The sequence below is a fragment of the Tympanuchus pallidicinctus genome, unplaced genomic scaffold (assembly GCF_026119805.1).
Source record: "Tympanuchus pallidicinctus isolate F22 unplaced genomic scaffold, pur_lepc_1.0 scaffold15, whole genome shotgun sequence".
Classification (NCBI taxonomy): Eukaryota; Metazoa; Chordata; class Aves; order Galliformes; family Phasianidae; genus Tympanuchus; species Tympanuchus pallidicinctus.
The window spans coordinates 36186524-36214134 of NW_026294669.1; the positions used below are offsets into that span (position 1 = coordinate 36186524).

At 49.3% G+C, this 27611-nt stretch overlaps 1 protein-coding gene across 2 annotated transcripts; it reads left to right on the forward strand.

Annotated features, from left to right (window-relative positions):
* On the forward strand, positions 1–26599 carry COL6A2 (collagen type VI alpha 2 chain). Of its 2 annotated transcripts, none has more exons than XM_052674530.1 (28): positions 1–197; positions 3201–3323; positions 4468–5066; positions 5661–5681; positions 6390–6455; positions 6905–6958; positions 7069–7113; positions 7651–7677; positions 7933–7959; positions 8052–8096; positions 8900–8953; positions 9301–9363; positions 9622–9684; positions 10246–10335; positions 11042–11104; positions 11510–11572; positions 11846–11908; positions 12295–12357; positions 12790–12840; positions 13273–13308; positions 13654–13716; positions 14034–14096; positions 14365–14400; positions 14672–14717; positions 15109–15261; positions 15519–15971; positions 16293–16331; positions 20523–22046. In XM_052674530.1, exons 2-28 carry the CDS (start codon positions 3209–3211, stop codon positions 20816–20818), a joined length of 2757 nt encoding a protein of 918 aa, XP_052530490.1. In that variant the 5' UTR covers positions 1–197; positions 3201–3208; the 3' UTR covers positions 20819–22046. The 2 variants fall into 2 exon arrangements, with proteins under 2 accessions (XP_052530490.1, XP_052530489.1); XM_052674529.1 differs by lacking the exon at positions 20523–22046 and adding an exon at positions 25013–26599 and having other exon boundaries at positions 10–197.
* Positions 26600–27611: the final 1012 nt, after the last annotated feature.

Consider the following 27611-nt stretch of genomic DNA (forward strand, 5'->3'; position numbering starts at 1 on the left):
GTTCCGAAGGAGGAGGAACATAGCGGGGCGGTTTCCTGACTGCGAGGGAAGAGACGAGCTGGGCTGCGGGAGCCTCGGCTGCTCCCGGCTGCTCCTCCGGGGATGCAGAAGCCTTCGTGATTCGGCCGGTCCCGCGGATCCTCTATCCTGCCGCATCCGAGGCTTTTTGGAGGAGTTTGGATGAACCCCTTCTCCAGGTAGGCAGGATTTTCCTCTCTTTTTACAGCATTCGTATGGCTGTTGATGGTTCTAAAGCCCCAGCCCGTGCCTTTGTGGGTTGCGCAGCTATTGCTGCTGCCAGGGACAAGCTGCTAACTTCAGGCGTGCTGTGTTTAGACTGAAACAATACGTATGTTAAGCTTTCAGGAGGGTTTGGGCACTCTTCAGTGCTGCATTCTAGGTACATGTGGCCAGAGGTCCAGAAAATCCCTCAGTGGGGGCTGGAGAACCCACTTTTTCCCTTAACTGAGTTCACCAGCTACTGCAGACTGATGGCAGCGACAGCAGCACGGTATTTTGCTGTATGCTTTGGCTCACCTTTGATTTTCATTAATTTGGAAATAAGATTCAGATTGCAGGCCAGACAAAGCAGTGAGCTGTGCCTCCTAGTTCTGTTGATTTTCATCAGCACCAGTTTGGAAAGTTTAGGAAGATAATGGTAGTTACTCCTGAGTGAGTTTGGATCTTGCAACCTTGTTGTGCAGTGGAGGAGCCTTTGCTGAGCCCCTAGGCTGCTCTACAGCCCGGCTGCCTCTCCACTCTTCCCCAGTATTCTCTTTCATCTCACTGTGAGTGCAGTGGGAGAGCTGACAAACGGCTTGGACCACCTTTAGCAGCAGGGAAATCTTCAGGTGGTGGGCCAGGCACTAAAATTATGGGACATGCTTGACTTAGTATATAATATAACAGTATAACGTGGCAATATAACAGAGTCTTTTGCTCTAGTTTTTTTGTTTTGTTTTGTTTTCTCCCAGTTTTATTTTACTTAACAAAGAGCTGAGTGGAGTGAAATGCTGTGTGCACGTGTGGATAGTAATGCAGGCAGTGCCCGTTGGTCATAACCATAACAGAAGTTGGGGCTATGTCAGTATGAGAGCAGATGCAGCTTGTACAGCTCTCCTGTTTCCATGACCATAAAGCAGCTCCTTGAGCTTAATGGTGGAGCACTGAATTTTCATCGATGTGGGAACAGTTTGCTCAGCTGCAGTAGGTGTGATTTTGAAGGTGTACCAGGAAGAAATGTCACAAATGGGATAAGATTGACCTTGGGTCTGCCTGGACGGGCACATGAGATGGCCTCTACAGAGCACTAAAGAGTGATGTGACTGATAGTCATTTGTGAGCGTGCAGCTAAGGCGCAAGTAAGCCAAAAGGCCATGCTCCCATGGCATTGTGTTTTTGCTCTCGCAGAGAGAGAGCAGAAGTCAAGGAAGAAAAGCATGGCAGAACCAAGTATTCAGACAGAAGGATTCAGGTCCCAATTTGCACTTTCCATCACTTTTCTAGGCCAGCACTTTGTCTTCATCAAATGCCTTAGAGTGCAGTACACCCTTTCCTTAGTGAAACGCACTATTTCCCACTGAGCATTTCTCAGCAGGAGGTGAGGCTTTTCAGAAGGCATCAAATCTTACAAGATTGGCAATAAAACCACAAGAGCTGTTGGCACCCTGAGCAGCATCACCCACCCCAGTTTTGGAGACCCCTCAGATGGGGGGAGAGAGGCTGTGGCAGTTTCGTCCCACATCTGTCCACTCCCTGTTATAGGAATAGGTGGGGAAGCACTGTGCGTGCTTTCCAAGGGCACACTGTGCTCACAGCCTGGCAGTGATAAGGAGCTTGCATGCAGTGGAGTGGGATAAAGTGACTGCGTGCAGAGACAAAGCAGTGAAGTGTGCCTGGTGCTTAGAGCTGCCTGGATAGAGGCAAGGACCCTGCTCTGCACAGAGTCCTTCTCACTCGCACACACATGGCAGGAGGGAGGGAGGTGATTAAACCCAGGATGCTGCAATCCATGAGTCAGACACTTGGCCAAAGCCTCCATATGCTCAGCATCTCCAAAAGATGGTGTCTCCAGCTTCCTGAGCTCTGAAATGGTGCTGCCTGAGGGCTCCAAGCTGCCACGAGATCAAGTTCTCCTGCAGCTCTGCTCGGTGGAGGATGAACAGGATGGGAAACTTGTAAGACTGGAGATAGGCAGTCTTGTATAACCATAATACTCCCTCAGCATTGCAGTAAGTGTGAGGGTTACTCTGAAAGTAATGCCCCCCTATATTATATTGGCCCGCTGTGTCAGAGGCAGATGGTGGTGTGGCAGTACAGACTGAACCTTCCCACCAACGCACCGTTCCATTTTGTTGCCGTGTGACAGATGGCAGCAGAGGACAGCTGACATGGCAGTGTGTCCCTTATGTAAAACCCAGCTGAGCATTTGTTCTCGCAGGCTTGTTAGCATGCGCATGAACCTTAGCAAGGTGGAAGGCAGTCAGTGTTGTAAGGATATTGGCAGCACTGATGGTAACTGGGCTTCTCAGCATAAATGAGTCTTCAGAATCCTGTAGCGTGATGCATCTTTCAGTGTGAACTAGATTGGGATGTGTCCAAACAGGAAATAACTGCTGAGCAGCCATGAGGAGGGAGGTAGGGAGGTGCAGGGGAGCTGAGTTGTCTGTGCTCTTCAGATAATGCCAGGCAGAAGTGTAGCTGCACTGCTAGCTTGCCCTTCCCCTGCACTGATGTGACCTCTAAGGAAGGATGAAGGCACTCTCAGGGGCCATTCAACCTCTGACTTTTCCAAAAAAAACCCCAAACATTTAAAGAAGAGCTCAGAAGGGCTGAGTCCTTCTCTTCTTAACAGAGATCATTCATAACCCTTTTTGTCTTGAGTTGACCCTCAAGCAGAAAAGTAACTATGGCAGTACGTGGTTCTGTGCTTTGAAGCTGACATGACACCTAGTGTGAACATCCTCTAAACGTAAAGGTGAGCATTGGCTCTTCACTCTTGAAAATTGTTGCTGGGGTTTTGTCTGTGAATATAATTTCCAGTCCTCAGTTCCTCTGAACGCTTACATGTATTCCCAAGAACTTCTCAGACTGGATCTTGTAGGCAGAACTAACATGAAGCACTGTCTGGCTTTGTATCTTCCTGTCAGAGCTAACAGCTCGAACGTTGTGTATAACATGGAACTTCTGTTTTCCCACAGGCATCTCAATGTCCAGAAGAACTGCTGAGATGTTCCACCAAGCCTTTCTATCCACCCTTCTTTGCGTGGCTCTAGTTCCACTCCACGCTCAGTTTGATGATGAACCTGTTACCTCCTGTACAGGTATTAATTTGGGTGTCTGTCTCTTTTGTAGGCAACAGTCTTACTTAAAGCAATGGATTTGCTCAGTCCTAGAACCTGCTTACAAGGAACTGACTTTGGCACATGATACCTCTCCTGTTTCTTTGCAGCCCCCTGCCACAGTCGTCTGTCTTTCTGTAGGAAACAGCATTCTCCACTTAAACTCTCATTTCTGAGTTTGCAGTGCAGTGCAGAAAAGTGGAAGGTCTGAGCTCTGCCAGCGATGGCTTCTCCTGGCTGGTGCACTGCTAAGTACCAACATGTCTCCAGAACTCAGCTGCACGTCTGATGTCAGAAAACAGCTCACTGTGAATTTTAAAATTTCAGCACTTCTCAGTGCGGAAGAGGGGATGAAGGTGTCCAGACTGACTTTTATATAAAAAAAATAAGGCAATACTTTCAAGATTAGTTCAGAAATGATTAGAGTTTAGGGTTTTAAGTTGAAGGAGGGAAGATTTAGGTTGGATACCAGAGGAAAGTTTTTTACTGTGAGGTGCTGGAACAGCTGCCAGAAGAGGCTGTGGATGCCCTGTCCATCCCTGCAGGTGTTCAAAGCCAGGTTGGATGGGGCCCTGGGCAGCCTGGGCTGCTATGAAATGTGGAGGTTGGTGACACTGCATGTGGCAGGGGGGTTGGAGCTTCATGACCCTTGAGGTCTCTTCTAATCTAAGCCATTCTGTGATTCTGTGATTTTAAAGTCTTGGACAGTGAGGACTCTTCTGATCCAGACAGAGATACAGTTTGGGATAGAAGGCAGTTGTGCTTTTTGTGACATTGTAATTGGGTGTAACTCTTTTCAAAATGTTTTTAAATCAGAGAGAGCAACCAGCAGCCTGGCAGGCAGGGCATGTATGTAGTGCAGGAGAGCAAAAGCCATCTCCTTGCTCAAAACTGGCACTCAGTCATCCCTGCCCTCGTTTCCTCCAATCTTGGTGGAAATAGCTCCTGGTTAATTAGAGGCGCAACAACCTTGCAGGACACCAAACCTCATGTCCTGTGCTGTGGTTTGCTCTCTCCACAATTCTGTGTGCTCTAATCTACTTGATCCAGGTTTCTAGGGCATAGTGATGAGGGTGCAGCATCGCAGAAAGTGCTGTGACACATTCTGAAAATTGTCTCCATACAGAAAAGACGGATTGCCCCATCAGCGTGTACTTTGTCATTGACACCTCGGAGAGCATTGCTCTGCAGACTGTGCCTATCCAGAGCCTCGTGGACCAAATAAAGCAGTTTATCCCTCGGTTCATTGAAAAATTGGAGAATGAGGTGTACCAGAACCAAGTCTCCATCACTTGGATGTTTGGAGGACTTCATTACTCAGATGTGGTGGAAATTTACAGCCCTTTAACGAGAAGCAAGGACACGTACCTCACCAAGCTGCGTGCCATTAACTACCTTGGCCGAGGCACCTTCACGGACTGTGCTATCTCCAACATGACACAGCAGTTCCAGAGCCAGACGGCCCGGGATGTGAAGTTTGCGGTGGTCATCACCGACGGCCACGTCACCGGCAGCCCCTGTGGGGGGATGAAGATGCAGGCTGAGAGGGCACGCGACATGGGGATCAAGCTCTTTGCCGTGGCCCCCAGTGAGGACGTCTACGAGCAGGGCCTGCGGGAGATCGCCAGCCCACCGCACGACCTGTACCGCAGCAACTACACCATCACGCCGAAAGACGCCCTGCACATTGATGAGAACACCATCGAGAGGATAATCAAAGCGATGGTGAGGGCTGAGCTGTGCTGCCCAGGGTGCAGAACAGGGCGAGGGGAGACACCGGGGAGTGGTGACAGGAGAAGGAGCGCGTGGAAGGGTGGGATGGCACTGTGGTCTGGCTTGAGAGAGCTCCTCTACCTTTTCCGAGTCCTTTCTGCACTTATGGGCTAAATGTGGTCTTCAGTATATCTGATTTCTTTGGCTAGGTGTCCCTTGGGTTACGCCCCTGCTCCTCTAGGCAGGATCCGTCCGAGTCCTAGCTGCTGCTCAGGCAGACCTGGGCCCCACCTGGAGGCATGTGGAAGAGATGGCAGCACTAGGATCTGTGAGACTCCTGAGCTCCCTCCCTTCTAAGTAGAGTGATTTCTAGGGCCCCATTTGTGAGGGACCACCATTAACTGAGGATTCTGCTGAGGATGTGGGGGTTGGACCTTGATGGTCCTTAGGGTCCTTTCCAACCCAAGCCATTCTGTGATGAGAGCCATGGGACCTTAGCTGCTTCTTTTCCCTTGCTGTCACACATACTGCTAAGGGTGGGTGCTGTTCTTCTCTCAGAGATGACTGTCTTAACTGATTTTGTTCATTCTGTTTTCTCCCTTGCAGAAACATGAAGCCTATGCTGAGGTGAGTGAGCAGCACCTGCATCTCATTTCCAAGATGAAGTTGCTTTGCATATTAAAGAATAACAGATTGTACTCCGAAGGAGCAGAAGAGTTTTGCTCTAAGCTGCGTGGAGTGGATTTCTGCCCACCCTGGGATCAGTATGCAGGATGGGAACCCACTCCTTTACCCAGCAGTTGAAATGGCATATGGGATGGTTCCCTTTCTGCCTCCCCCTCATTTGTGATTCTCCTCATAGCAGTGAGTTCAAGTCTATTAAGATGCTCACTGTACCATGCTGGATTTGGTGGCATGTTTTACCAGCGTTCTGCAAGCTAGAATTCCTGCCCAGCCATGTGACAGGGCTTGTCCTACATAGAGGAGTATGCAGAGTGGTTCTCCCAATGGCACACCCTTCTCTGATGGCCCCAGAAGAGCAGATCCATAACAGTGTGACTGACACTTAGCAGTCCTGTTCTTTGAGCTCAGGCCCAGAGCCAAAACCGTGATGAATGCACTTGTGGCAACTTCAGATTTGTATGCAGGAGCTTTCAACATGCTTTTTGCTGCCTTAGCTTTGAGCCAGGTGGAACCAGAATCACTTTTACTGCTGCGGTTATGGGGAGACGTGTGGAGAGAGCCGTGGCGCATGGCTGAGCTCTGGGTGCTGGGTGGCTTAGAGCACGAGGCAGCCCAGCAACTACATCTGGTGTTGAATTTGGTGTGTTTCAGTGCTACAAGATGAGCTGCCTGGAGATTGCAGGTCCAGCTGGTCCCAAGGGGTACCGAGGGCAAAAGGTAAGTTACTCTGACGTGTGGGAAGAGAATAATGCCAAGAGAATGAGGTAGTCTCAATTTTGGGTATTCCTGCGTGGAGCCAGGAGTTGGATTTGGTGATCCTTCCACCTTCCTTTCTCCTGATGACCATACAAGGCTGATGGACCAGTGGGTGCAAAGAGATATCCAAGCATTGACTATGCTGATCACAATCAAGGGCCTTCAGTAACTGAGAAGCTGTACAAGGCCAACAAGAGTGCAGCAAAAATTATTTCCACCTCTCCCACTCCCAACAGCCCTCACGTGTGCAGCCCTCACTCTACCCACAACCCAACAGAATCCCAAACTCTGTGCTGCCAGGCTGTGTGCTGCCATCCCCAGAACAGCTGCTCCAAGCTTTGTAGAAGCCTGATGCTACTAGAAATTTTCAATGCCTTCCAGTCATCACCAATGATGTGTTTTTCCTTTAGGGTGCAAAGGGAAACATGGGTGAACCAGGCTCCCCTGGACTGAAGGGACGGCAGGTGAGTTGTAAAACCATCCCCATGACACAGTAAGCAGCGCTGCCTGATGCCAGCTGGGGGCTTCATCTGTGCCCTGCTTCAGGTAACACTCTGTGTCTTCTTTCCTTAAGGGTGATCCAGGTATTGAAGGTCCAATTGGATACCCCGGTCCTAAGGTAAGAGTCACGTAGTCAGTGGCTGTGCTCTTTACTGCCATGGATTTCTGTGTCTTGCTGCATGAAGCCAGGAGATGGACTCAATTGTCCTTACGGGTCCCTTCCAACTTGGGATATTCTATGCTTCTATGACTTTTGGTAAAACACAGGGTGGTTCGGGGTGATTTTCCACTGTTCAGTGTTACTTCTTTTCACTCCTTGGCATTCTCCTGCCCTGGGAAAACCCACAAATCCATCCCCAAGTTGTGCATTTGAATGCCACCATGCTTGGCACATCTTCCTACTCCAAAGGCAGCTGGCCAGCATGGAAGAGTTGTGTAGATCTGCTGCTTTGATGCAGGATGTGGCTTTAAGAATTGTTACTGGCCTTCCTCCTTAAGGGCCTCAACAACATTGGGATCCTTGTAGTACTCCTCCCTCCCCATTTGCCCATTTCCCAGCTGGGATGTCCATTCTGCCAGTCAGCTGCTGCCTTCCCACTGCTCATCCCAGGCACTAACACAAGATCGTCTTTCTTTTCTTTTTGTCTTCCTCCAGGGTGTTCCAGGGCTGAAAGGAGAAAAGGTGAGAAAGAAAAGTATGGTATGTCTGGGGAAGCACGGCTCTGTGCACCAGCACAGGGTCTGGAGGATAAGAGGAGGAGTTCTCTGGGGAAAAGGGGTCCTGGCTCCTCTTCCATGGAGCAGGGAGAGACAAGGAGGTCACAGAGCCTTCTGCAGAAAATGCTGCATTGAAGGAGGGAGGGGAAGAAAGTCTCTGGCATGGTGAGTGAGCGTGGCACAGGGGTACTGGCTGACTCCTGTCCTCATTTTTCCCTAGGGCGAGATTGGATCCGATGGACGGAGGGTAAGAGAAGATCTTTTCTAACTGGCACGTTGTGACAAATCCTTGAGTGTATCATCAGATCACTGATGGCTCTTTTCCTTCCTTGATCCCAGGGTGCAGCTGGTTTGGCAGGCAGGAATGGCACCGATGGACAGAAGGTAACGGCATGGGGAGCTGCACCATCATTGGGCTGGTTTATTTCTCTGTGCCCCTGCAGGTTGTTTTATTTCTCTCTTATCCCTCATGTGTTTCTGTGTTCCTTTCATCTCAATCCGGCTGAAGTTTTAAGAGCTTATTTGCACATTATTCTCCATAGCCTGCAGAAGTATTTGAGCTACACTCTGCAGGAGCTTGATGCATAACCCGGGCTGCTCTCCTGCTGCAGGATGAGCGATGTTCACCTGGTGTGGATATTTCATCTCGAGTGCTAGGGCCCCCTGCAGGACACGTACACAGGAACGTCTGCTGAAATGTAGCTTTCAAGGCACATCCTTGCAGAGCCTGCAGTTTCATCTCTAAGATGATGCTTTCTCTTAACATGAAAGCCCTAAAGCCACATTCAGGTATCTCCTAACAAAGTCCCTGAAATCCTCTGTCCCCTCTCAGGCGAGTGCAGATGAACATGACCTTCCCATTTTGCATACCATACAAATGTACCAGAGCAGAATAGCCTACATTTATACAATTTTGGCTGGCTTTGCTCACTGGCCAGCACAAACTGGTTTTGTTCTGCACTTTCCCTCATACCCCACCAAGTGCTTCCTCATTCTCTGTGTCTGTTCACCACAGATAGCAACACTTCTGCTTAAAGAATACTCTTGCTGCTTGTTCTCTGACTGATCACAGGTATGACCAGTTGATGATGTTAAAAAAACAGAAACTGCCATCAGGAAAAGAATGTATATTTCCTTCAGACATGTGGAGTGTTGCTGGCTTTTTCATTTGAATGATCTTTCTCCAGGGCAAGCTGGGGAGAATTGGACCGCCAGGCTGCAAGGGGGATCGTGGTGACAAGGTAGGAATGCTGTATGAAAGAATTCAGCATACTAGGTGTGTGGTCCTAGCTTCAGTTGCACATCCCAAAATATATGGTAACAGAGGTCACTGCCTTCTTTTCCTACCTTCTTCATAATCTGACTCCGGATCTGTAATCCTCAGGTCTGTGGTTCTTATGCCTTTTTTCGTCAGGCTGGAAATATGGGATACTTCCCCACATACAGAGGAGCACCTGCTCCCTTCATCAGTGCTAGTAGCTGGCAAAAACAAATTTTCAGTCTCTAGAGAGTGTCTTTGAGTGATTTGATTTATTCTGGTGGTAAAATGCACATTGTTGATATTGCTCTTTGTCTCTTCTCTCTCTAGGGCCCTGATGGCTACCCAGGAGATGCAGGAGACCAAGGTGAAAGAGGAGACGAAGGCATGAAGGTAAGAGTATTCCAGATGGAAGTGGACAGAGGCCAGCAGTAGGGACGGCTGCACACTGTTGCCTGTATTGCCTCTTAAATCCTTCACTGCTCACGGAGCCGATGGGTTCTGTCTGCCTGGCTGTTGGACCCTAACACAAACGCTGGAGCTGAGGGAAGGCCCTTGTTGGCCCGGCTCCTTGGGCTCCACATGGTGCACATCAGTGGTGTGCAGCAACGTTCTAATGATGTAACCAATGACCACTGCTCTCTGTTTCAGGGAGATCCTGGCCGGCCTGGTCGCAGTGGACCCCCTGGACCTCCAGGAGAAAAAGGGAGCCCGGTATGTTTGTGCCAGGCAAAGCTGAGTTGGAAAGATTTACCCTTCTAGCTCTGCGCCTTTGTTCCTTTTCCTATCTGTTTTGGGTAGAAGGACTATGGTTTTCCCTGACATAGCTTTGTAACATCCTCAGAGTTTGTGGCACTGCTGGTGTTAGCCTGGTTTTATTCCTCTAAGCGAGCTCCAGCTTATATCCCAGTAGCATTTGGGAAAGCCTTATCCATTTCATTCAGCAGGAGGTTGTTACTTATATAAAGAGGTTGGCAACAGGTTAACCCAATAGCCAGTCACTTCAGATAGAGTGTTGGAGGTTGCAGCAGCCCTTAGATTTTGACATGGCTGGGAGGAGGCTGGAAGGAAGAGCTGAGATGCCTTTCTCTCAGTTGGTCTCTGTGCAGCTGGCACCTGTGCTCATAGATTTAACTGGTAGGCATGGAGAATGTGTGGAAACGTAAGGTGCATGTTCGTGCTGGCATTTGCACAAGGATAGGCTGCTTGGCACAGGACAAGAGATACGCACCTTGACCTCTCTTCTGACAAGTCTGCTTTCATTTTCTTTCCCAGGGAATTCCTGGCAACCCTGGAGCTCAAGGACCTGGTGGAAGCAAAGGAAGAAAAGGTGAAACAGGACCTCCTGGACCCAAAGGAGAGCCTGTAAGTGTGTGTCTACTCTGGGCAGTAAACATGCCACAGGAACCTCTTCCAGGTTCATGGATGAGTGATGGACAGGTGATCAGGAAAGGAAAAAAGAAACCTACTTCCTTGATCTGTGAGCAAGGTTGAGAATCACCCTCAAATAGCTTGCCTGCCCTGCCTTCTGCATTCCCTAAGACATGCAGAGCTGCTCTCCTTGTCTGCCATTCATGATAAATCCCAGTAGGAATGCTGAGTGCCTGTCTGGAGTTCACCTTAGCCTGTGTCCCTCTGAGTTTGTCCTAGAAGCTGGCACCAAGGTTGAGGCAGCAAATGATCTCTATCTGGCAGGGAGCTTAAACAACGTAACAGCTCAGCTCAGCTGGCACTGTGAGGGCAGAACCCAGATGCTGTAGACCAGTTTGAGTCCCTGTGCAACACCCAGAGCAGGAAGAAGAGCCAGATGTGCCGGAAGTAAAGCAAAGCATTTAACCCTGAAGGAATGAACCATGTGTGTTGGTGGTCACTGTGGTGAGCACCTCCTGAATGAGCAGCCTGGCTCTGGCTTCCCAAAATACAAAGGCAGGACATGCCCCAAGCAGGGCCATCATGGACACAGGCTACTTAAGGGGGTCTGGAGCAGGAAGGAAGGGCAGCCAGGTGTCACTGTTTGGGTGGCATCCCTGTTGGCATCCTGTTGATGTGACCGCTTTCTGTGTCTGCCAAGGGTCGACGTGGAGATCCAGGAACGAAAGGCAGCAAAGGCGGTCCAGGCACCAAGGGAGAAAGAGTGAGTAAAACATCTGCCCAAACCATTGCAAACGAGCCCAAGATGCACAGGATTGGCATTTGTGATGCTCTGCGGCCCAACCATGAAATACCCAAGGCCAGGGCTGGGAGCTGCAGGTGCCAGAGGGCTCTGCTACCACTGTGCCTGCTGCCTGCCCGGCTTTAAGAAGCTGTAACAATCACCTCCAAAACCAGCACCTACAGCCTCCAGAAGTTGATCCAAAGCTGAGTGAAGATGAAGGGCAGCACAGCTTGAGTAAAAATCACATGTTCAGAGGGCATTCTGCCCTGACACTACTTCTCAAACCAAGAAGCACCAGATTTGAGAGCAGTGCTGTCCTCCTCACTGCCATGCGCGTAGAGCTGGAGACATGCCTGACAAGGAATATCTTTATCTTCCCCACAGGGAGATCCTGGTCCAGAAGGTCCCCGTGGCTTGCCGGGAGAGGTTGGAAACAAAGGAGCAAGGGTAAGCCCAGAAAAGGGTTTTGTGATAGCTGGGAGGGAGGGAGATATCAGCTCAACGGACTTTAACCCTCATACACATATCTGGCAAGGGAATATTCGTGCAGGATAAGCAAAGGTCTTATCCTGCTTCATCTTATCTGTGTAAAGAGGTGCAGATGGGACACCAGGACACCCCTGTCTCCAGAGGTGCCAGAGCCTGGTGGAGCACTGAGGATGTGGCACAGAGGGTCTGTATGTATCTGCTTCTGTATATTCTTGCCTCTTTGTTTTGCAGGGAGACCAAGGACTGCCAGGACCACGAGGCCCTACGGGTGCTGTGGGAGAGCCAGGCAACATAGTAAGTCATCGTGGGACATCTGTGTGACCGTGGCCACCTCCCTCTGCAGTGACAGCTAGTCCTGCTGACAACAGCTGCCTGCACTGTCCTACTAAGAGCAGCCTGCATGACCTGTTCCCAAGGAGGCTCAAAAAGCTGCCCCATGGGCATCCAGCTTAGTCGGAGTCCGTGGTTAACCCCACACCTACTGTGGTAGCAGTGCCAGCTCATCATTCTGGCCCTGCAAGAACGCAGGTGCTGCATCAGTCACTGCCACAGCAACTCCTGGGGGAGGGAGGTGATCTCACAGCATCATCTCAGCAGCCCGTTTCCCCAGCACGGACCCCAGTATGGCCAGGAAGCCGCTGGAAATGCCCTGACCCAATCCCCCCAACTTTATCTTGCAGGGATCACGTGGGGACCCTGGGGACTTGGGCCCAAGAGGTGATGCTGGACCGCCGGGTCCAAAGGTAAAGTTCCTGAGTGCAATTCAGCATTTGAAAGGCAGTGTTGTTGTGTAGATACTTTTAAAGTCCATATGCCCTGCTCACTGACCTGTCTTGGAAGCAGGATGGCTTGAACCTGAGCCTCGCTATGAACAGAGACTTAGTTCTTGCTCTGGTCATGGCAGCTCTGATTGTATCTCTCATCCTGCTTAGATTCAGGGTTACCCCAGGCATGTGCTGTCCCAGGACAGCATGTCATTGCTGGGAACAACTGCTCCCAGTGCTTGAGGATCCAGTGCAGAAGCGATGGCTCACTGGAATGTTTCTCCTCAGACAGGGAGTGAAAATAGCTTTGATCTCACTGGCATCGCTAGGTCACAAAAGTTCAAGTTTGAGTTCTGACAATTACTTATTTATTCTTTACAATTATTTATTTGCTTGTTTACTTCACCAAAGGGTGACAGAGGCAGGCCTGGCTTCAGCTATCCTGGACCCAGAGGACCGCAGGTATGTATGCTCCTGTGAAGGTGTGCACAGTCCAACAACAGCAGAGGAAATCTGTGTCAGTGGAGGTTAACAGCCTGGGAGAAGAAGGGGGGAGAAAGAAAAATGGTGAGGGCCACAAGAAAGTGAAGCAGAAGGGAATGAGGAAGTGGCATTTCAGCAGTAGTGCCAGCATGCTGTCCTCATCTCTGCTCCTGGCCCCAGGGGTTGTGAAGTCCTCCATTTGCTCCACAGCATTTGAATGTGTCCCTAAAGTCCTCATCTGTGTGTTAGAGGTGCTGGGGACCCCAGCCTCTCTACAATGACTGGGATGTGGCTGTGCCCACCACCCCAGCCATCACTCCTGCTGTTTAGCTTTGTGCCCCTCATCGCAGACCTCAAAGAGAAGTGTGAAGCCCTTCCAATGCTGTCTCACCCATTCCTCTTTCCTCACAGGGTGACAAGGGTGAGAAGGGGCAGCCAGGGCCCAAGGTGAGTACACTTGTGTCCTTCATCTGTTTTTGGACTGGCAGAAATGCCAAGCGGGGCAAGTGGCTGAGGATCCGGTCCTCTTGCAGGACCTTCCCTGCAGATGCAGGACCTGTGTGTGTTGTGCAGGCTTGTCTCTTTTTGAAATATGTTTTGCAAAACTTCCTTGTTCTTCAGTCAGTGCCTGTGTAAACACCAATTATTTGCTTTGCATGAGCCGCTGGCTTAAAGGGTGATCCTCTGGGTCAGGCAGGCCTGAGTTCCTGATGTGCTCACAGCCGTTGTTCCTTTGTCTGAGAGCATCCACATGTGCTCTTTGGTGAATCTGTTTTTCTCTTCCTCAAACAGGGAGGAAGGGGTGAGCTTGGACCAAAAGGAACACAAGGAACAAAAGGAGAGAAGGGAGAACCGGTAAGCAGATTTTTGTGTTACCAGCACGTGCCTGCTCGTGCATACCATGTATGTGTGGTGTTGAGACACAGGATGAGGAGCCGTGTGCTGTTGTCAGTACTGTGTGCTGCTGGCTTATGCATTTAGATCTCCCTTACCTGACCAATGCAGCCACACCCCAGAAATGGCCCCTATCTCCCAGCACAGCAGCAGCAGGCTGGTGAGCATGCTTGGCAGGGCTGTGCCTGATGAGTGGGTCAGGAGGAGCTCCTAACAGCAGCAGCTGCACCATCAGCTGTGACAGGAAAACGCTCAGTCCTTCTTTGTTTCCCTTCCAGGGTGATCCTGGCCCAAGAGGTGAACCTGGATCCCGAGGCCCAACTGGTGAAGCAGGCCCAGAGGTAGAGTACCGTCCTGTTGTGTCTGAGCAGATGCTGCAGCTCCCTCCTCTTCTACCCACCCTCCTTAGAGCAGCTCCTGTGCTGCTCTGAAGCTCAGAGTGCCAGCAGGTCTCCCCGCAGCTGAAAGGGATGCCAGCCCTCAGACGTGTCCACTGTCTCCAGACAGGCTTTCCTTCCCTGACAGACCTCTGTACTAATCTAAATTTTTGATGGGGCTGACGTCTAGCTCCCAAAACCTGTGCCTGAAATCCCTATGCTCTTCTTACAGGGGACCCCTGGCCCACCGGGAGATCCGGGCCTGACTGTAAGTAGGACTTCTCTGTGCTCTTCCACGCAGGGGCAACCTCGGTTTTGCCACGTGCAGCCTGAGATTGAGGCAGGGTTTACCATTCCTGCCGTTGCTTGGCACAGGAGACAGGGCAGGACTGAAGGCATCCTGCCATGAGCAGGGCAGGAGTGGCCTGTGACTTCCCAAGGGAGCCAAAGGAAGGGGAGTGGGTGGCTGGGGAGAAAGGTGAAGGAGAACCTTTCCCTTAGAGGGAGCAGGAACTCACCCTGCACATTTTTGCTGGCAGGACTGCGACGTGATGACCTACGTGCGAGAGACATGTGGATGCTGTGGTGAGTGAACTGTTGCCTTTCTTCAGAGCTAAGGGCCAGCATTGGGCAGGGGGATGTCAGTTCAATGGACAGTGAAAAGGGATGGCAGGAAGCCTCTGCCTTTCTGTCACCAACGTCATGGTAGGGGCAGCCACGCTTATGTTACAAAATTCAGCTCTGCCATTGCCAGTATACAGTTTCATGGTCCAGATGATAGGCTAGCAAGATTAAAAATGCTGACAGAAAAACATGTAGCATTCCAGTGCTGTTCAGGTGTAGACAACACCGCAAACCCTGTGGATGCTTGATGTGTTGAATGTCTCCCTCTTCCCGCAGATGGTCTCTTCTTACCCCGTGGCTCTTGTAATTGTAAATCACCTTTGTGATTTCTTCCTTCTGCCCCTCTCTCCAGACTGTGAGAAGCGCTGCGGTGCCCTGGATATCATGTTTGTCATAGACAGCTCAGAAAGTATTGGTTACACCAACTTCACTCTGGAGAAAAATTTTGTTGTGAACGTGGTCAGCCGGCTGGGCTCCATCGCCAAGGACCCCAAATCAGAGACAGGTCTGGAGTGTGTACGGGGTGGAGCTGGTGGCATAAGTGGGGATGGGTAAAAGAAGGGGGTCTTGGATCTTTCCAGCTTTCATATTTGTATGTAGCTGCCGTGGTTTGCATTCGTCTGTTCAGCATTTTCACAGCAGTTCCTGCTCTTCCCTTCCCAGCTTTGTAGGCCAGTTGGGCAGTTCTTTTCTAACATGAAAGTATGCTGACTTTCTGCACCTTTCATTCAAAGCCAAGTGACGCTGATGCTCCGTTGGCAGGTGCCCGTGTTGGGGTGGTTCAGTACAGTCACGAGGGGACCTTTGAAGCCATCAAACTTGATGATGAGCGCATCAATTCACTGTCGAGCTTCAAGGAAGCAGTGAAGCGCCTGGAGTGGATTGCTGGAGGCACCTGGACACCTTCTGCTCTTCAATTTGCTTACAATAAGCTCATCAAAGAAAGCCGTCGAGAGAAGGCCCAGGTGTTTGCTGTAGTGATCACAGATGGACGCTACGACCCTCGGGATGATGACAAGAACCTAGGGGCTCTTTGTGGCAGAGATGTGCTCGTCAACACCATTGGCATCGGGGATATATTTGATCAGCCAGAGCAGAGCGAGACCCTGGTCTCCATTGCCTGCAATGAACCCCAGCGAGTCCAGAAGATGAGGCTCTTCTCAGACCTTGTGGCGGAGGAATTCATTGACAAGATGGAGGACATGCTCTGCCCAGGTCTGTATCTTTCTTTGCACTTATGGGAACTGGAGATTTGTAGCAGTGGGATTTGTGGATGGAGAGCAAATACAGCGTATTGCAAAGATTGCAGAGAGGCTGTGTCCCTGCAGGTTGGCCAATAGCTCTCAAGGTGGGTCATTCATGATGGGTGGGCTGAACTTAATGTAGCCCTGGATAAACTTTCTCAGATAAGGCCCAGACTCTGGGGGCTGCTGTCATTTCTCTTTGTGAGAAACCTGGATCTGCATCTCTGAATGCAAGAACTGAAGGGAGGTGGTAGCGTGTCATTCAGTTTTCCTTTTTTTCCTTTCCTTTCAGATCCACAGATCGTCTGCCCTGAGCTGCCCTGTCAGACAGGTAAATGTTACAAGTAGCTTTGTGCCATGTGCACACAGTTGTAGGTCCAGGAGCTCATGAGTGGGAGGGGATGTGCAAACCCGTTGCTTCCTTTGCATGGCTAGGAGTTTGGGAAATAGTGTTATTGTACATCAGGAAAGTTCCATGTTTTCATCCCCTGCTCTTTCCTGTCCCTCTGAGTTCTCTTCACAGGTAGGTACTAGCACACCGTGTTTGCACATGAGCATTGCTCAGTTCTGATTCCTGCCCAAATTCCTGGGTGTTCCCAGGTTTTGATCTCCAAATTTAACAATGAATTTCTCACTTCCTCTGTATCTCTGTTGCATACCATGCCAAAACCCCCTTGCTACAACTCTTGCCATCCAGAGTGTAACTAGTAGCACTGGGCAAGATGCTCCTTGTGAGTGATGAAGGCAGAGCAGCAGGTATAGAGTCTGTAAAACAACACTGTAGTGGTCTGAAAGCTTTGGCTTCTTTAACACTGGCTGTGTTTTAATTAACAATTAACTCAGGGTATTGAATCAAAGGAAAAAATTGGTAAGGATACTCTGGTATAGAGATGGCTGCTGCTTGCTGAAGGTGATTCTACTTGATCAAATTTTGCTTGTTAAAGGACAGATGGACTCCTAGAGAAACTGTCTGTGTCTCTGCATCTGTTTAAATACAATAGATGCACTATTTGCTGATATACACAAAGCTTACCGGGGACAAAATTTTGCCAGTTCTTGCAATTTTTACCTCTACTCTTGCCATGAAAGCCCCTGCTTCAACTCAGTATTATACAGAATCTCAACGTTAATTTTCAAAGAAGTGCCTATGTTTCCATACAACAGAAAGGGGAGGAGGTCCCAGAACGATCAGCAATCTGAAGACAGAAAAGCTGGAATTGTTCCTGACTAAAAGCTCTGACTGCTACACTAACATTCTCAGTATTTGCACCTTGTAATGCAGGGAAAGCAATGCCAAACTGATGCTGAGTTATCAACACAAACTCTGCAGTGATTTCTGAGGAGCTATGTCCTGTGGATCCATGCAGAAGGAAGAAACTTCTCCATGCCACTCTAGAGACTGCTCAGGTGTCTTCAAAGGTTTTGGTCTTTGTAACCGCTCCATTCCTAAGGAATACTGTAGGAGAGAAACTGACCCGAGAGGTTGAGCATTCACGTTTTCCAGGGCTCTGACCATCTGAGCTCTCCAAAGCAAGGCAAATTTGGCTATCCTTTCCCTATAGTGTACTTGGGAGTCTCTGTTCCTGATGCAAGGTGAGAACAGTTTGCTGGTACATGATACACAATGGGGACCAGATCAGAAATGGCTGTTGGTAGAGCTCAAGAAGGCATCTGAGAGTCGAGAAGGCATTCCCTCTTGGGTAATGCTTCACACCATGCCATAGGTGGGCCAGACCAAGTGCAGAATCTACACCTGTTCCCCAGAGGATAAGGGAGGTGGAATGATGTCCCATGGTGGATGTTTAGGTGTGGACCTCCCATGAAAGTGCCAGTGCATCCTCCTCAGCACAGGGAAGTCACCGTGGTGTGTGAGGATTTGTGGTAGGCCTGGTAGGCCAAGTTTTAAGTCATACTTAGGGACTTGAGAGCCTTTGGTCAAAGCACCATCTGCTGTATTGGGTCGGCCATAGTGCATTGCTGCCATCATCTAGAAGGATTTGCAATGACTTCATTTGCACAATGGTAAGGAGAGGTGTTGGGTGAGTGGTGAGGAAGGGAGTACGACAAAGCCTGGCGATTCTGTGCTCGTTGTTCAGCTTCCTGTTTTTTTTCCTGAGAGCTTCAGAAGTTGGTGCCAATTCATATGCAACTTTTGGGATGGAGATGGTGCCCTTTGAAGGATATGTGAGTGAGATTCACGCATACCCAATGCACGTGTCCAGCTGCAGACATGTTAGATAGATTCAGATCAGGGACAGAGATATGCTCAGTCCTGGTCATGGCCCTTAGCTGTCAGAATTGCAGTCCTATGACCTTCAGAGAGCTCATGCGATGTACCCTAGCTCCAGCCTGTGTTTTGTCAGTAGGATATGGAGATGGACAGCTATGAACTGCACCCAGCTTCCTCCTTACTGCCTTGTGGAGCCAAGCATGTCACCACTTTGAGTTCTCATCTGCAGAGGAAGGCATGCTGCCTCCCTGACTACAGAAATCCAAATTTTCCTCTTTTCAAGGCGTATGCTTGTCTCCCTTTAATCTTCCCTCAATTATTTTGGTGTATACAGGATGCTGTGGTGTTCCTTGATTTGGCTCAGGTAGGGTCAGATGCTGAGCAAATCTGAACTGACCACTTGCTTTAATAGAAATTGCATGATGCTCTGTGAGGCTCTTTCTAACCTGTGCAAAAGGCTTTGCTTTGAGCTTTGGGATTTTACTCAAATATCATGGCAACAAGATCAGGTGGAAACAGGTTCTCAGGGTCCTGAAGAGTGTGGGCACCATGCAGGAGCACTGTACATACAGGATGGTACCCCCACCCAAAGCATGGTGGACTAAGCACTGAGCAAGTTCGCCGTCCCTTTGATGTCTTTCTGTCCCTCGGCATCATGTGTACAGTTTGCATGTAACAGAGTTCAGAACTACTTGGTGGCTGATCTCAGTGAATCCCATATGCAGCAAGAAGTTGGATTTTATGGCCCTCGTTGTAATGAACATTTTCTTCATTGTGGATACGCTGAACTAGTAAGGAAGGAGGGAGCCTATAAACAGGAGGGGAGTCCACTCTTTGAAAGGGTAGATAACAGCAGGACAAGGGGAAGTGGTTTTAAGTTGAAGGAGGGAAGTCAGGGATGTCAGGGGGAACCTCTTTACAGAGAGTGGTGAGGTGCTGGAACAGCTGCCCAGAGAGGCTGTGGATGCCCCGTCCATCCCTGGAGGTGTTCAAGGCCAGGTTGGATGGGGCCCTGGGCAGCCTGGGCTGCTATGAAATGTGGAAGTTGGTGGCCCTGCATGTGACAGCGGGTTGGAGATTCGTGATCCTTGAGGTCCCTTCCAACCTGGGCCATTCTGTGATTCTGTGAAGGAACTGGGCAGTTAAGTTTTCACGTCATTTTCTTTGGTCTCTTAGTCAGTGTGTTACATTATGTCAGTATGATTCTCATGGTTCCTTGATCGTACTTTGACAGAAAGTCAGTTGCCTTGCCACTATTGTCAAATACAGATCAGGCATTGTAAGATGCAGTAACTGGATCGTAAGCATACTGAATTAATTTCTCAGTAATATGCACTTGATTGTCTTTGCTTACGTATGCCTCTGCTCTTCAGGATTTAGTAACTCCACACTCCCCAGGTCAGATGCCTCAGGCAGAATATCTATGTATGCAAATCATAGAATCATGGAATGGCCTGGGTTGAAAAGGAGCACAGTGCTCACCTAGTTTCAACCCCCTGCTATGTGAAGGGTCGCCAACCAGCAGACCAGGCTGCCCAGAGCCACATCCAGCCTGGCCTTGAATACCTGCAGGGATGGGGCATCCACAGCCTCCTTGGGCAACCTGTTCCAGTGCCTCACCACCTCTGTGTGAAAAACTTCCTCCTAATATCCAACCTAAACCTCCCCTGTTTTCAGTTTAAAACCATTCCCCTTGTCCTATCACCATCCACCCTCGTAACAGCAGTTCCCCATCCTGTTTATTGGTTCCTTTCAAGTACTGGAAGGCCACAATGAGGTCTCTGCAGAGCCTTCTCCAAGTTAAACAAGCCCAGTTCCCTCAACCTTTCTTCATGAGAGAAGTGCTTCAGCCCTATAATCAAATGCTTAGTTCCTCTCCAGCCCATGGAATCGTAGTTGCACAAGGGTCTGTACTCCATCCATCCCCTCTCTGGGGTCCTTTCCTCATCCATCACCAAAGCAATGCTCTGTGCCAGCTCCCTGTAAGGGCTGTTCTGCAGTGCACTGACAGCCTTCCCTTCCTCATGGTTGATCCTTGGCTTCAGCCTTCCTGTGAGAGGTACAGCAGCAGTTCAGTTTCAGAGGGGGATCCACGTCCCACCCTGGGACATATATTCCAGTATGACTGTTGAGACATAGATACTGAGAGTTAAAATCTGACTTTGGTCTTTACTTCTCTGTCCCTCGTTAGTTCTGTTCCCTTCTGCAGCATGCATAGGAAAGCCAGGTAGCATTCGGAGAACAGCCATTGCTAGAAAGCCCTGAAAATATTCTTTTGACGCTCACTTGCAGATGACAGGAACCCTGGAAATGTAAACCCACTTATTTTCCGCCCCATGGAAGAGGGAGTCAACATAAATATTCCCAGCACCATACATTCGATCGCCCAGTTCCTAAACTCCACGCGGGAAACCCAGGACCCCAGAATGTACACCCAGCTGGTGGCCACTTTGGCCTTTACTGCCGAAAAAGCCAAGTTTGCCACTGGAAATGAGCGGCAAGAATGGATGGACCTGTTCATTGACACCTTCAAAATGGTGCACAGCGAGATTGTGGGGGACCCAGAAACCGTGCTAGGGCTTTGCTGATGTCTCCATTCTAGGCAACATGAAGTGCATGGAGGCAGGGATTGAGTAGAGATGGAGAATTGTTCGGAGCTGTAATTTTCTTTCATCAAGTGCCTGTTTGGCAAGGAGGGCAGGTACATTGGCAGAAGCTTTTATTTAGGAGAAAAAAAGGCAGTGACATGGCTTGGCAGGGCTCAGCCAGGGATGTGACACAAGAGGCAGGCCTCTCCAGCTTGGCTGGCTGGTGAGCATGGCAGCTTTCCCCAGAAGTGCTGTTGCTTTGCCTGCTGCTTTTCTGCAGGGGCAGTGCCAAGTGCTGGCAGGACAGTGGCACTGCCTTGGTTTCTGAGCCAGCCATGCTGCTGCTCTTTCTCTTCGTGCTCCTGCCCTGCTCTGGCAGCATTGTGCATCTCAGTCCTCAGCCACACGTGAGCGAGGGCTCCTGCACAGAGTGCAGCACATGTGGCTGCAGGCAAGAGCAAGTCCCTTGTTTGCAGACAGCCCAGCAATGCTCTTTTCCCACGTTTGTCTTTACTTCTGAAGCATCTTCTGTGCTGTTTTGTTGTGTGTTACTGTGAGGGCTCTCTTTGGGTCCCAGAAAGCATTTTTGTGGCAATACTGGCCAAGCAAGGTGCACGTCCTCTCACTGTGGTGTTTCTGTACAAGTGTTTGCTAGGCATCATAGGGTACTGAGGGGAAGAGTAAGGAATATGAGAGGGCAACCCCCGGCTTTCCATCGTGAGCAGGAAAACTTGAGTTCTTCTGTCAGAAAGTGTATATACTGTGTGCACATTTGCTTGTGCACTTGCATTTCTTTCGTCTTAATTCACAATGTGTGCTTATTCATATCCAGGAGACAGAGGTTATATAGGACCAGAAAGTCCAAAGCAAAAATCCACAATTGCACAAACCTCTGTGATATGTCACATAAGCTATTTAAAAGCAAGTATTTAAACTTGATGCAGTACAGTCAATGGAATCCATACCCGGTGCTAGTTTGGTTCAGGGAGACTATAGAGCCCCTATTTGTGCTGTGGATAGGTTTGTTTAGATGAGGAGGGATACTTCCATGCACTCTACCACCACTGATTTCCAGAAAAAGTCAGACAGGTGTCTGCCTTTTGTGTCTCTAGAGTATCTATTGCTCCCTACACAAAAGTGTTTACTGCCAGCAAGTGGATTTTGCAGCCTCTCTATCTGACGTGGTGTTATTGCAATAAACTATACTGAGCAAATATCATGAGCAGAATTGAGATTTACAGTCTTCAAAAATGTGGTTGGGCTACAATGAACTGGTGTGTAAGGTATGTGAAGGGGAGCCAGTTGCCATACCGTAGCCAAGCTCAGAAACAACTGGAACAAAGAGCTTGCCCACTTTGAACATTGCACAGTTTTATTTCAAAGTCCTGGGCTTATCAGTCTAAGTTAGAATTTGTCCAGTGACAGGCAATGTGGTATTCGTGGGGATTAGGTATTTTTACCCTATGATCAGCATGTGACTTAGCCTGCTGGGTGCAACTGACATGACTGAATTTGGAGGAGCATTGCGTGAATGCGTGGGGCTGCTCTGCACACACATGTCATTACTGATGGCAGGAAAATGGATGTTATTTCTGCAGTTCTGCTTTTTGAGCTGCTTTTGTTAGCCTCAGCTGTTGTCTGGCAGTCAGAGTGCAGTACAGTGAGTTGCAGGCTTTGCTCTAAGCAGCACCAGCAGGATTAGTGCTCCAGTTAAGAGCATGATGTGAAGATTTTAGTTGGCTTAATCTGTGGTGGTGCTTAACCACTTCAGCCACCTGCAGTTAAGGACAAGAATTTTCCTTCTTGCTGCAGGAAAGGGAACTCTGGTCCATGCCCCTCAGAAGTGAGAGCAAAGTATAACTGAAGCATGATTCTGAACAGGACAAACCGAAGGTTGTGCAGCCACTGCACTGGCCAGTAGAGTGGCCTAGAGTTTCTCTAGGGAGCACTCCTGCAGTAGACACAGGTAGAGAACTGCCTGGAGAGCCAGCCATGCATTATGCATCTTTTAGCAACCTGGTCTTGTTGTGGGAGGAGGATGGGGCGAGGAGTGGAGGGAGAATGGGAGAGGGTTGGAGGTCTTTAAGGTCCTTTCTCAATTCAAGCCATTCTGTGATTTTGTTATTTTATGCTGTTGCTGAAGCTTCGTGGAGAGATGCTGATGTCTGCTTAACTAGGAGTTCCTAGCATTTTCTGTAGGTACATTTAGGGTGGGATTGCTTGTAGTCAAAACATAGACAAGCAATGGGGAAGATGGGCTGGTAGCACTTCTCTGGCACAATATGCAGGTCTCTCTTCCACCCACTATCTTCCATGCTTTTGTAGACCCTACCCAGACTTCAGGTGGTTGAAGGGGGTATGCCTTTCCACCTGTCCTTTTCATGAGCAGGGGAGCACGCAGGCACTGCCAAGGCAAAATGTCCTTGCAGCAGCAGCACTTGTAAACTGGGAACTGCAGCATCAATGTACCTATAGACATCGTGTCTCAAACAGGTGAGTGCATAACTTTATTGCTTTAAAGGAGAAAAGTATTGCAGTTGAATTTGGAGAATGAAATTCGGAAAACTCGTATGGAAAAATAATGTCACTCAGAGACTGCTTTCTCCTTAAGACAGAATTGACACTGCAGAGGTCTGCTGTTTACAGTAAGTCAGTGCACAGCAAGCACCCTTCAAGGCATGCCACCATATACATACATTTTACAGTGTGGAGGGGCTAAGAAGAAACACAGTTCTGCACTGTTGGGGAATATGAAACGAAAGCAACTGCAAACTTTTGTAATGCCCAGCAAGATCAGATAAACCACATGTGCTAGAAGTTCCTGCACTGCAGGTTTTTTTATCATGGATAAAAGTGGTGTCAATAGTCTGTGAACTCAACCTCATGCATCATCAGGGAGCACTATCCCACATTGCTGAATTTATGTTGTCTGCTCTGTAGTCTGATTCTCTTGTCGTTCAGCTCACACACAGAGCTACAAAATGCTTTGTTTCAGCACTCTGCCATGCTGAATGCAGCCCCAGGTATCACAGCGCTCAGCACTGAGGAAGCACTTTGTTAAGTTGGATTTGTTCAATGTATGGAAATGGAATGTGATAGTACTATCATAAAAGCTGTCCCTCAGTGCCAGAAGTGGGTGCTCAGGTTGGAGCTGCTCCGGAATAACCTTGTCCTTGCCAGTCATGCAGCACTACATGGCATGTGCTCCAATACTTCACCCTTCCAGGATTCAGAGTGAGCAACACGGAACTGCTCTACGGGGCACAATAGAGCTGTTGCCCTACTGCCACCATGCAGGAATACCCCATGGTGTATGTCATGTACGTGCCAGTGTCGGCGTTGTAATCGTATTCCTGACCAGGTCTTTCATAGAGAAGGAAACTCAATCACTAGAATGGAAGAAGGACCACCTAAGAAGATGTGGAACTGTTTATTGGGGAATGCAGACAGACATGGAATGCATTACACATAAGCACTGCAAAGGGACAAGAGAATTGTTCATAACTAACACCAGACTCGAAATACTGCCGTTTTCTTGTGCCTTTTTTCCTGAGTTTGCTCACTGCCTGCTTTGTGTTGTTCTGAGTGACTGAAGGATAATGTTCCAACATGCTTCATTCTGGTCTTTGTTATGTATTTTAAAAGCTGCTTTATGACAGGTGAACCAACAGGAAGAGATTCTTGTTTTCTGAGCATACTCCTTGACCTTTATAATCTCCTCAGGAATTAGTGACAGCTGATTAAACAAATTTGGGTGCGGGTTATGAAATCAGCTTTCACCCTGCAAAGATTTGTGCAGAGAGGAACCCTGAAAGTAGGCCACTCTATAAGAAATTACTGAGAGTTATTAAAGCACTGTGTGCTATTAATCTCCCTTTTAGATGATAGCACTGCTCTTTGAAGGTGGGTAACTCTACAGCTGAAATACACAAATGTACAGAGCTATTTAACACTTGGTTGCTTGTCTTAGCCCCCAGAATTACAATTTGTTAAGACCTCATGCCCAGGAGCTGAGGGAATAAGAAGCAAAGGTTATCAGCCACAGAGACAGGCTTTGGAAACATGATGGGGCTTGTTTTTCTCTGTAGAAGGGTACGCAGAGGTGACTCCAGCCCAAGCCGCGCAAGGCACAACCCGGCTTTCTCCAGTAGGCTTTCTTATGCTCCCAACTTTGTTTTTTTGTTTCTCCTGCAGAGCTTGCAGTAGCCCAGTGCACACAGCGTCCCGTTGACATTGTCTTCTTGCTCGATGGCTCTGAAAGAATTGGGGAGCAGAATTTCCACAGGGCACACCACTTTGTGGAGCAGGTTGCCCAACAGCTTACACTGGCCAGGAGAAACGACGACAACATGAATGCGCGGATTGCGCTGCTGCAGTACGGCAGTGAGAGAGAGCAGGATGTGGTCTTCCCACTCACCTACAACCTGACCGAAATCTCCAACGCCCTGGCTCAGATCAAGTACCTGGACTCATCCTCCAACATTGGATCGGCCATCATACATGCCATCAACAACATTGTGCTCAGCCCAGGAAACGGTCAGCGAGTTGCTCGGCGCAATGCTGAACTCTCCTTCGTCTTCATCACTGATGGCATCACGGGAAGCAAGAACCTTGAGGAGGCCATCAATTCCATGAAGAAGCAAGACGTCATGCCCACAGTAGTGGCTCTTGGGAGTGACGTAGACATGGATGTCCTGTTAAAGCTTGGCCTTGGAGATCGGGCCGCCATCTTCCGGGAGAAGGACTATGAAAGCCTCTCCCAGCCGAGCTTCTTTGACAGGTTCATTAGGTGGATATGTTAGTTGAGTGGAGTGCACATGTCCTCCTGTCACCAGCATACATCCCCCAAATATTACCTATTCTATTTTCTTCTCTCTGTATGGTTGCTAGCAACTCCGAGCTGGCCCAGAACAGTTCATACACAGCTACCTTCTGGGTCCTCCTCTCTAACTGAAATCCAGACCTCTTTCGAGTTTTGTGATGAAGTCACATATCTTACATTTATGGTGCTAATTAAATCCAAGATCTAAACAGGATACAGAGCCATATGAAGTACGTCTGTAAAGCTTTACACACACCAAGTTATGCCTTGTGTACCTGCTGTTATCCTAGGAGGGCTTATCAGAGAAGCAAGAAACCTCTCCAGTTTTGCAGGACAGACGATCACTTCCCGCGTCAAAAATTCTCAGTATCCTTTGAGGAGCTTTATTGTTTTGACATTGTCCGTTCTTTAGCAAGCTCTTTTCCCAATTATATCATCCTTTTTGTTCTCTTGGGACTTCTGCCCCTGAGAGCACTGAGCAAGTTTATGACAAGGCATGTGCTGATTGAAACGGTCGGCACTTACTTTCTTTTTGCATCACCCTTCATCGCTTGCTCCTTTTTGTGGGAGCAGCAGCATGGTTAGAATTTTTGCTGCTTTCAGCAGCTGTCTGCAGGTGTTCCTTTTGGTCCTCTGTCAATCCTACATTTCACAGGCCAATTGAAAGACCTGCATTTTCCTGCGGGCTCTATCTCCTTTGCTTCTTTCTGTCCAGCCTTCACCAGAACCTGTTCATTTATTACAGCACCTTAAATCGTGGCTGAGAAGGGCAGTGTACCTCCCAGCACCTCACAAAATACTGAGCAGCACGTGGAGCTGCCCTGGTGTCACCCCAAAGTGCTCAAGGTAACCGTGGTGCCTTCTTTTCACCAATCTGCTGAGCAGTACCCAGATTTGAACTTGAATTGTGCTGTCTGCAAAAATAAACAAATAAACTCTTTTCACCCTATTCCAAAAAAGTCTCTTTATTCCATAGTTTGTCTTCTCTCTTTTCCTTCTACCTTCTTTTCTTTCCCCTCTTTTTTAATTTTTATTTTTAATGAGCAGGTAGTTCTCCTTGCATTAAGCTAATAAATGAAGGTAAGTTTGTTTTCTGATTCTCCTCACAAATGTGGGAGCGCAGGGCCAAGGGTCCCTGCAGCAGAGGATCACGGGGCACTGCCAAATTTCCACAGGACCACAGGAATCTCATGGGAGATGAGACATCAACTCACTGTCCTGTGCCTCCAGTTGTCTTACAGACCTGCTCATTGCCCCATGTTCTCAGTGCCCATCTGGACGAGTCTCTCAGTGTGACAAAGGCAGACCTCATTCCTCATCTGCTTCGTGTTCCCTTGGCCCAGGGCTGGGGGTAAGGACTGTGAAGAATGGTAAAAAGCAATGAGCATGGCCACCTCCTCCAGCTGCTCACCCCAGGACTGCTCCTGCTTGGCCAAAGTCCACACCAGACTTTGGATCATGGCATCTCTGCCCAGGCTGGGGAAGTGACCGCTGCCTTCCCCTTTGCAGATTCAACCGGTAGCAAAGCATGTACCCCAGAGAGACGCAGCCGTGCCAACAGGACGCTGGCACAACCGGTCACACAGGCTGTGCCTGCCAAGGGCTGCCCTGGGGAGGACACTGAAACAGACACAGGTAGGTGAGACTCCTCTCCTGCCGTAGAGCTGGTTTGGAACACACAGCACTCCTGCTGCAGGCCTGCACCCCCAGCATGGCTCCAGGAGCTGGCACCACAGGCTGGGGCGCCCACTGCCCGGCCCGGCTCCAGGAGCTGCTCGCTCTCAGCTAGAACCACCCAGGGTGACGGAGACGGCGCGGGGATGAGGAGATGTCCAGGGATGGATTGTGCGAGGAGCAGAGGAGCTGGCAGGGCAGGTGCAGGGACGGCCACGAGTCGGGGCCACAGGGGGTAAAGCAGTGGGGTGCCGTGGCCTTGTCTGCCGCAGCATCGCTGCTGTGCTTTCCCTCTGC

What these genes read in the sequence shown, in the direction of transcription:
- COL6A2 (XM_052674529.1), top strand. Translation starts at nt 3,209, where the DNA reads ATGTCCAGAAGAACTGCTGAGATGTTCCACCAAGCCTTTCTATCCACC. An exon ending in AGGGGTACCGAGGGCAAAAG is followed by an intron (nt 6,456 to 6,904) that starts GTAAGTTACTCT and finishes TTTTTCCTTTAG; the next exon opens with GGTGCAAAGGGAAACATGGG. An exon ending in GGACCCCAAATCAGAGACAG is followed by an intron (nt 15,262 to 15,518) that starts GTCTGGAGTGTG and finishes CTCCGTTGGCAG; the next exon opens with GTGCCCGTGTTGGGGTGGTT.